At 45.6% G+C, this 10,358-nt stretch overlaps 1 protein-coding gene across 2 annotated transcripts in view; it reads left to right on the forward strand.

The window, feature by feature from the left end:
* The window catches only part of LOC133617127 (Golgi-associated kinase 1B-like), a 63,972-nt gene extending 54,811 nt beyond the window's left edge, over positions 1–9,161 (forward strand). Inside the window, exon 4 of one of the 2 annotated variants that reach the window (XM_061976869.2) lies at positions 1,094–1,566. In XM_061976869.2, the coding sequence (XP_061832853.2) occupies positions 1,094–1,253 (160 nt within the window). In that variant the 3' untranslated portion in view covers positions 1,254–1,566. Of the gene's footprint in view, positions 1–1,093; positions 1,567–7,317 lie in introns of those variants that run through there. The other variant, XM_061976867.2, reaches the window with a different exon arrangement.
* The last annotated feature ends 1,197 nt before the right edge of the window (positions 9,162–10,358 follow it).

The raw sequence follows: 10,358 nt of genomic DNA on the forward strand, positions 1-10,358 counted from the left end.
CACTGTTGGTAATACACTAAGACGTCATGCTTTGAAATCATGCATGGCACGGAAGGTTCCCCTGCTTAAACCAGCACATGTTAAGGCCCGTCTTAAGTTTGCCAATGACCATTTGGATGATCCAAAGGAGTCATGGGAGAAAGTTTTGTGGACAGATGAGACCAAAATTTACCTTTTTGGTCATAATTCCACTGTGCGTGTTTGGAGGAAGAAGAATGATGCGTAGCATCCCAAGAACACCATCCCTACTGTGAAGCATGGGGGTGGTAGCATCATGCTTTGGGGGTGTTTTTCTGCTCATGGGACAGGACGACTGTACTGTATTAAGGAGAGGATGACTGCAGCCAGGTATTGTGAGATTTTGGCCAAAAACCTCCTTCCCTCAGTCAGATCATTGAAGATGAGTCATGGCTGGATCTTCCAACATGACAATGACCCAAAGCACACAGCCAGGAAAACCAAGAAGTGGCTTTGTAAGAACCATATTAAGGTTCTGGAGTGGCCTAGCCAGTCTCCAGACCTAAATCCAATTGAAAATCTTTGGAGGGAGCTGAAAGTCTGTGTTACTCAGCGACAGCCCAGAAACCTGACTGATCTAGAGAAGATCTGTGTGGAGGAGTGGGCCAAAATCCCTCCTGTAGACTGTGCAAACCTGGTGAAGAACTACAGGAAACGTTTGAACTCTGTAATTGCAAACAAAGGCTACGCTACCAAACATTAATGTTGGTGTTCAAATACTTATTTTCAGCTGTATCACACAAATAAATTGTTAAAAAATCATATATTGAGATTTCTGGATTTTTCTTTTTAGGTTATCTCTCATACAGTGGACATGCACCTACCATGAAAATTTCAGACCCCTCCATGATTTCTAAGTGGGAGAACTTGCAAAATAGCAGGGTGTTCAAATACTTATTTTCTTGACTGTATATACATATATGTAAGCTGTGAAAATCTGCTGTACTGTATGTGTGCTTGGGTCCTATTTTTAGGAACACTCACACAAAACCTCACAATAATGTCGTATTGAATGCTAAAAACGTTATGACTGTCCGCCTTAAAAAACAGAATGGGATTTTACATTTTTTTACAGAATGAGCATACTTGCCAACCCTCCCGAATTTTCCGGGAGACTCCCGAAATTCAGCGCCTCTCCCGAAAACCTCCCGGGACAAGTATTCTCCCGAAAATCACCCGATTTTCAGCCGGAGCTGGAGGCCACGCCCCCTCCAGCTCCATGCGGACCTGAGTGAGGACAGCCTTTTTTCACGTCCGCTTTCCCACGATATAAACAGCGTGCCTGCCCAATCACGTTATTCCATACGAGGCGTCCGGCATACCGCCGATGAGCATGGTGCAGATGGAGAAGATTTTCTCTGCGTCCATGTTGGCGCACACGTTGCCAAAGCTGACGTTGGTCAGGCTGCTGAGGGTGAAGTACAGGGCGGCAATGTACGAGCTGCGCACCGACGGGCCGCCGACCGTGTTGTTGACGTAGGGCATCTCCAGGCGTTTGCCCAGCTCATGGAGCCATCCTTGGGGAAGAGACGGGAGGTCAACAGGGTGACAAGAACTAAATCATCCGGACTAGAGATAAATTGTATTATTATGTTTATCTTACCTAAAAATAAATAAATCAATCAATCAATCAATGTTTATTTATACAGCCCTAAATCACAAAAGTCTCAAAGGGTTGTACAAGCCACAACAACATCCTCGGTACAGAGCCCACATAAGGGACGTCGATGTGAATGACTATGAGAAACCGCATATGTGGGTAACCCCGCCTCTCTAGGGGAGACAGAAATCAATGGATGTCGAGTGACATAATATTGTGAAAGAACAGTCCTTAGTGGATCTAACATAGTAGTGAGAGTCCAGTCCATAGTGGGGCCAGCAGGATACCATCCCGAGCGGAGACGTGTCAGCAGCGCAGAGATGTCCCCAACCGATGCACAGTCCACCCCGGGTCCCAAATATATTTATTAATTTTTTTTAAATAAAATAAATACATTTTTACTATATTTTTCTAAAAACATCAAAATTATTTGTATTTTTTCAGACTCCTTATTACATCCAGCCATAGAATTACACATTAAAATAAACATATTTGAAATAATTAATTTTAAATGATCATAATTCATTTAAAATGACCATATTTGATTATTAAAATAATTGCTTGTTTATCAACAACTTTAGCATTTTCTTCATTACATTTTGAAGCTCTCAAAAGCCAAGTTATGTTATAATCCTTAAGATTTATTTATGCAAGTTTGAAGTATCAATTATCTAAAAAAAGTTTTGTTTGCATATTTTCAGGCTGTAGATATATATATATATATATATATATATATATATATATATAAAATACTTGACTTGGTGAATTCTAGCAGTAAATATACTTCTCCCCTCTTAACCACGCCCCCCACCTCCCGAAATCGGAGGTCTCAAGGTTGGCAAGTATGAGAATGAGACACTCAGAATGTACATGAAAATAAAGAATGTGGGATTTACAATATTAACTATGAAGGATAAAACACTGAATATTGACAACATATGAATATCACACCCCCTCTTGATCGACATATTTTACAATCAAGCAAAACGCAACAAACACAGCGAAATATGAACGCGAGAGGTAAAAAAAAAACCCACCTACAATCTGATATATCTGATATATATCACCAAGCTTTTGAACTTTGTTGTAAAAATCGCCTTCTGCGTCTGTCCCTGAAACCCGCACTTCAGGCTGATGCTCTGGAAACACTGTGTGGAAACGCTCCCCATCCACTCTGCCTGGTGCCTCCTCTGACTGCTGTGACTTAGATTACCATAGTAACTAATTAGATTACCATATTAACTAATTAGATTACCATAGTTACTAATTAGATTACCAAAGTAACTAGTATATCATGCAAAAAGTGCAGATTTCAACCATTGAAACTATTTGTATAGTTCAAGACTTACGGTCATTTGAAAACATCACTGCACATCATAATGGAAACTACAGTTAAAGATCTGAAAAAAATATTTGGGAATGTCCGGCATGTGGCCCCTGGGCCCTAATTTGCCGGGTCTGGCCTATGCTAATGTGTTCATTCTGCTCAACTCAAAGAATCAGCTTCTCATCTTCAGCAAGTTAGGGTTTATTAACATGCCATCATTGGCTAATTAGCATCAATTAGCATGGAACTCAGCCATCTGTTAAGACAGCACTCAAAATGTTCAATAAGAAAGGCACGCTCAATGTTTTTTTTTGCATATTTGTGGTCTTGTGGAGCTTTTTCCACAAGATCTGTTAAGAGTAAACATGCCAATGACACAACATTAAATAACTTCAAATAACAATAGTGTTTGATACCATAATATACAAACATGATTTTTAAACCATGTTGTCTGCTGGAAATAATAAAAAATACAGTGTTACATCGGTTTTTATACGCCCCACTTTTCATATGATTTTGTTTTTTTACATCGTCTAGATCAGGGATAGGGAACCTATGGCTCTCGAGCCAGATGTGGCTCTTTTGATGACTGCATCTGGCTCTCAGATAAATCTTAGCTGACATTGCTTAACACGATAAGTAATGAATAGTTCCGCTGGTAATCACAGTGTTAAAAATAACGTTCAAAATATGAAACATTCTCATGCATTTTAATCCATGCGTTTTCTACCGCACCTGTTCAAGAAGTCGCATTAATGGTAAGAAGTATTTTATTTATTATTGGTTAGCTTCAGAATAACAATGATATTAAAAAGAATAAGAGACTTATTATACTCAGTGGACTAGCTGGGAAAACCTGGAGCATTGTAAGCTCACATGGAAGGATCTGTGGGAAATGGAAGGGAGCCAAATCAGCTTCATCATCAGAGCCACCTACAATGTTCTTCCCACACCCAAGAACCTAAACCAATGGTTTGGAGAAGATCCTTCTTGTGCACTCTGTCAAACCCCTGCAACACTCAGTCACATCCTCACCGGCTGCAAAATCAGTTTGTCTCAAGGCTGCTACACCTGGAGGCACAACCAGGTCTTGAGACAACTGGCGATCACCCTGGAGGAAAGGAGAAATAACAACAAGGCCCTCCCTCCCCCAATCCCTAGTCACTCAATCACCACTCAGTTTGTAAGAGCAGGACAACTCCCACCAAAACCATCTGCAAGAGTGGAGGCAACCCTTCTGGACTCTGCCCGGGACTGGAAAATGCAGGTTGACTTGGACCACAAACTCATCTTTCCGCCTGAAATCATTACAACCAGCTTCAGGCCGGACCTGGTCTTGTGGTCAACCTCCCAGAAGACTGTGTTCATTGTTGAACTAACTGTACCATGGGAAGCAGCAGTTGGTGAAGCATATGAGCGCAAACAACTGAGGTATGCGGACATAGCAGCCGAGGCAGAGCAGCGCGGCTGGCGTGCCCGAGTGCTTCCAGTTGAAGTCGGGTGCAGAGGCTTCGTTGCTACGTCCACAACCAAGCTCCTCAAAGGAATGGGATTGAGAGGTCAGGCCTTCCGGCGGGCTGTCAAATCGCTGTCGGATGTGGCTGAACAAAGTAGCAGATGGATATGGTTCAAGAGAAAGGACCCAAACTGGGCTGCTAAATGACATCTAGGGGTAAAGGCAGAGGGGGGCACACCTGGGACGCCAGATGTCGCCGTTGAGCCCTCCGGAGGTGTCGTGGGCCAATCAACGAAACACCAATGAAGGAGGGTGCCCACCTGAAGACCCCAGTGAAGCTTTTGCCCCTAACCCCCCACTCCCCACTCAACACTAACTGCTGATTAATCTGAGGGATTGCACTATCTAGTCCTACGAGCTCAACTAAAAATGTTGGTCTTACTTAAAAATGTTCACATTTAGTTGTATTCAGTGTTAAAAATGTTATATGGCTCTCACGGAAATACATTTTAAAATATTTGGCTTTCACGGCTCTCTCAGCCAAAAAGGTTCCCAACCCCTGGTCTAGATCATTGTTCGGCCCAAACTAGCAAACTAATTGCTTTGATTTACATGATGTCACGTGCGGGTCATTAAATATGCATGGTGGTCAAGCCAACATCTGTTCCTAATGAGTCCTAGGCGCCATTTATCCTTTCTCGAAGAAAAATGCCCTATGCTTGGGTTCTTTTCGACTGTATGGACCGTTCAAATCACGAAAATGCTAAAGGTTTATTAAGAGTTCCTCAAAAGGTAATCAAAAAGGGCGAAAGATGTCAAGATTTTACGAAATCTCTCTGTCTTATCCCCTTCTTGTCCCCGCAATTTCCCCTATGTCTTCCTTTTTTTCTCTTTCTATCCCCTCCTTCTTCGGTTCGGCTGCGCCAAATAATACAATACCCAAAACTAGTGAAGTTGGCACATTGTGTAAATCGTAAATTGAGGGGGGCGGTATGGCGGCCGTGCCAGAAACCTGAGGGTTGCAGGTTCGCTCCCCGCCTCTTGACATCCAAATCGCTGCCGTTGTGTCCTTGGGCAGGACACTTCACCCTTGCCCCCGGTGCCGCTCACACTGGTGAATGAATGATGAATCCGGTCCGTGTCGGTGCTGAGGAGCGGGAGGCTGAGGGAGAAGCTCCTGCAGTCGCTCTTCCTGGACCAGACCTACTGGGAGAGCCGGGGCGGCCGAACGGGCATCGACAAGCTCATTGACGCCATCGAGAGACGGGCCCAGGTCCTCCTTACGTACACCAACGCGCACGGCATTGCGGCGGTGGCCATGAGCGAGTGATGGGACAGTAACTAGGACTGAAAGAACCTTGTTGGCGTTCACTTTGTCTACTTTTCTGTCCCGTTGTGAACCCAAATGCGGCCATCTTTAACTTCATGCTAATTATCACCTTCTTTTTGTCTTATCTCCATTATTTGCTCTCTGGAATTAATGTGCTGATAAAAGGTTGCAGTCACACAGCGTGCCATCTGGCGTGATTTATGACAAACAACACACTTTGCATTTTTCAGGAATAAAAGAGACCTTTCATCATCTGATTAGCAACGATTAGCAATGAAACGTTATCTACAACAAAATAGATATTGTATACAGTTCACTGTTGGCGTTAACTTTGTGTGTTTTTACGCATTGAAATCAGAAAAGACGCGCATTTGCGGAAGTCCGCGCGTGCCCTGTACGCAATTTATTTACCTTTTTTTTTACCGACCCTGCTTTCTCCGGGTCAAAACTCCGGTGTACTTGTTTTTTTATTGATTATCACTTTCCGCCGGTGTTCTGTTTTGTTTATATTTGTCAAATTTCCGTCCCTGTTTATTGTTTTTTTATTGGTCGACTTCAAAGTAATGAACTTTGCGGTACAATTTCTTAAATTCTGTTTCGCCAAAAGTTTTATCAATGATAGGTGGTGGTCGGAGGGGTCGTAGGCGCAAACTGGCAGCCTCGCTTCCGTCAGTCTACCCCAGGGCAGCTGTGGCGACAAAGGTAGCTTACCACCAATGAATGATTGGTTCCCACTTCTCTGTGAGCGCTTTGAGTATCGAATATTAGAAAAGCGCGATATAAAATCTAATCCATTATTATTATTATTATTAAATAAAAACAGAATACAATAATTTGCAAATCCTTTTCAACCTATATTCCATTGAATAGACTGCAAAGACAAGATACTTAACGTTTGAACTGGAAAACTTTATTTTTTGCAAATATTAGCTCATTTGGAATTTGATGCCTGCAACATGTTTCAAAAAAGCTGGCACAAGTGGCAAAAAAGACTGAGAAAGTTTAGGAATGTTCATGAAACACTTATTTGGAAAATCCAACAGGTGAACAGGCTATTTGGGAACAGGTGGGTGCCATGATTGGCAACAAGAGAAGTATCCCACATACGGGCATCTGTATACCTGAGTAGCTGGACAGGACAGAAAAAAACAAAAAAACAATTGTTTGTCTGTGTTAGCGATTTATAATAATATTGCTGATACCTGGTTGATATAATAAATTAAGTATTGTTGACAGTTTTTGGATGTTTTTTCAAAAAAGGGCAGTTCCCCTTTAAGTCTTTAAGACAGATATTCCTCAAGTTTGGCCCCTCCCCTATTCTGGCTAACGTACGTTGTGTTCCCGGTGCACAAAGGTCTAATAAGGCATACTTCATTGAATTTGGTGTGGAACAACACCATCAGAAAACCAGGTCCTCTTCAAAGTAATCTCACAACAATTCCCATAAACACACTCCAAATGTTCAGCTCCTTACTTGACTTCCTGTGACTGATCACATGACCCAATACTGTTGTTGGTATAGCGTACGGCCTACTCTGAGTCCAACCTGAACATGTGTGCCATTCACTCGGACCCCCTTTCTCCAGGCTTCCTGAGCGGTCCGTGTCGGTGCTGAAGAGCGGGAGGCTGAGGGAGAAGCTCCTGCAGTCGCTCTTCCTGGACCAGACCTACTGGGAGAGCCGGGGCGGCCGAACGGGCATCGACAAGCTCATTGACGTCATCGAGAGACGGGCCCAGGTCCTCCTTACGTACGCCAACGCGCACGGCATTGCGGCGGTGGCCATGAGCGAGTGATGGGACAGTAACTAGGACTGAAAGAACCTTGTTGGCGTTCACTTTGTCTACTTTCCTGTCCCGTTGTGAACCCAAATGCGGCCATCTTTAACTTCATGCTAATTATCACCTTCTTTTTGTCTTATCTCCATTATTTGCTCTCTGGAATGAATGTGCTGATAAAAGGTTACAGTCACACGGCGTGCCATCTGGCGTGATTTATGACAAACAACACACTTTGCATTTTTCAGAAATAAAAGAGACCTTTCATCATCTGATTAGCAACGATTAGCAAAGAAACATTATCTACAACAAAATAGATATTGTATAAAGTTCACTGTTGGCGTTAACTTTGTGTCTTTTTACGCATTGAAATCAGAAAAGACGCGCATTTCTGGAAGTCTGGGCGTGCCCGGTACGCAATTTATTTACCTTTTTTCTCCGGGTCAAAACTCCGGTGTACTTGTTTTTTTATTGATTATCACTTTCCGCCGGTGTTTTGTTTTGTTTACATTTGTCAAATTTCCGTCCCCGTTTATTGTGTTTTTATTGGTCGACTTCAAAGTAATGAACTTTGCGGTACAATTTCTTAAATTCTGATTCGCCAAAAGTTTTATCAATCACAAATACTGCATTTCCGGTATTAGGACTCCCGCGTGTAAACACCTTTACGACCAGGTGCTCTAATTTTCAAAGATCCAGCCTCATCAGGCACCAAGAAACATGAGGACAACAGGCGCCGGTTCCGGACACTACGGCTGGATCAGGAGGAGCGGCCTTTCGCACTGGGACAGCAGCTGAGGGACGCGGCGGGGCGCTGGCTTCAACCAGGACAGGTCGGTGACGTCATAGAACTAATCATTATGGAACAATTTCTAGAGGCGATCCCGGCGTTGGCATCCTCGTGGGTCCGCTACCACCGCCCACTGGACTTGTCAGCGGCAGTGACGTTGGCGGAGGACCACCTGGCGGGTGAAGGAAGGAGAAGAAGGCCACGGAAGCAGCGGAGCGTCCAGTTCCGGCGCCACGCAGGTTGCGTGCGCCACCGGCCGAGGGAGCCCAGCCGTGGCCACGGCTTCGAAACAACCCTGCTGTGCTTTCTTTCCCTCAGGTCCCGGCCGCTGCCGACGCTGTGTGTCCCCCGCAAATTGCGCCTCGAATGCCTGGGCAGGCGTGCTGGAGGTGTGGGCGGCTCGGACACCTGCAGCGGGAATGTCCGTCGATGGAAGTGGGGCAGGTGATTCGGGTTGCCGACCCTTCGGTGCCCTCCCCAGGGCCAGGGGAGGTGTACTATGTACCGGTAAGAATACAAGGGAGTATACACCGGGCGATGGTGGATTCGGGCTGCGAGCAGTCCATGATTCACCAAAACCTGGTTCGACCTGGGGCATTGAAAAAGGTTACACAGGTGCGGGTTAAATGTGTGCATGGGGATATTCACGATTACCCTATCGTGCCGGTGGAAATGTTTTTCAAAGAGGGAAAATATAATGTTAATGTGGCTGTAAGTTCGCGCCTGGCGCACCCCTTAATCTTGGGAACCAATTGGCCGGGGTTTAACGGGTTAATAAAGCAGTTCGCAGGGGTGCGTTCACGACCGGTAGGGAAAGGGGATAGCCGCGCTGTTCTCACCGGCGACGCAAGATTATCGGACACTGCCGGGAGAGAGGAGGAAGGGGAGCCGGCGGGGGCTTCGCAAGAGGTTTCCCCGTGGGGGGGGGCGTGGCCTGCGGACCTGCAGCGAAGTGGGGTGTGCCAGGACCGGCTTTGAGATCAGCGACAGGTGCGTAGATGGCCCACCTGGGCCTGCTTATCTAATCACCGGTCGCTCTGTTAAAAGGCAGCAGCCGGGGAGGAGAGGAGGTTGGTGGAGCACGAGCGAGAGCGAGACTGACACATGAACAGACAATTGCTGAAAAGCGCAAGAAGAGACAATTTATTGGAAAATAAAACATTTTTGTAAACCTGAAAAAGCCTGTCATGTCGGTGATGGGCTGGTAGAGCGGCTGAATAGAACCTTGAAATCCATGATCCGGAAGTTCGTACACGAGGACAAACCAAATTGGCATACATGGTTGGATCCCCTGTTATTTGCAGTGCAGGAGGTTCCTCAGGCCTCCACGGGGTTTTTCCCCATTTGAACTGTTGTTCGGCAGGAAGCCGCGCGGGGTGCTGGACCTGGGAGGGAGGTCCAAGCCCCTGTAAAAACAAAATTCAATAAGTCATGGTCTTAAGAGCAAAACTCCACACATTGGGGCACTTGTCACGTGAGAATTTGCTCCAAGCCCAAGAACGTCAGCAGCGCCTGTATAACAAGGAGACGCAACTACGACAATTTTCACCGGGAGAGAAAGTACTTGTATTTCTCCCAACATCCAGCTCCAAATTACTCGCCAAGTGGCAAGGACCATTTGTGGTCACACGAGGGGTAGGTGACGTGGTTTACGAGGTCAGGCGGTCTACCGGGGCGGGGCAACCCAAATATACCACCTCAACCTACTAAAAGGTTGGAGGGAGGTGGAACCTGTCTCCATGGTGACGACGATAGCGGAGAGTGAGGAGCTGGGTCCGGAGGTTCCCCTCTTCCCCCCCGGCCCTTCCCTCTCCGCTGTGATAATCATCTTACACCGTCACAGAAAGCAGATGTGGCCAATTTGCAGCAGCATTTTGCGGACGTGTTCTCCCCCCTGCCAGGCCGCACGAACTTCACCCAGCATCACATAGAGACCAGCCCAGGCGTGACGGTGAGGTCTCGGCCCTATAGGCTACCCGAACACAAGCGCAAAGTAGTTCGGGAGGAATTAAAAGCCATGCTGGAATTGGGAGTGATAGAAGAGTCACAGTGCATGGTGCA

The sequence above is a fragment of the Nerophis lumbriciformis genome, linkage group LG16, assembly GCF_033978685.3.
Source record: "Nerophis lumbriciformis linkage group LG16, RoL_Nlum_v2.1, whole genome shotgun sequence".
Taxonomy (NCBI): domain Eukaryota; kingdom Metazoa; phylum Chordata; class Actinopteri; order Syngnathiformes; family Syngnathidae; genus Nerophis; species Nerophis lumbriciformis.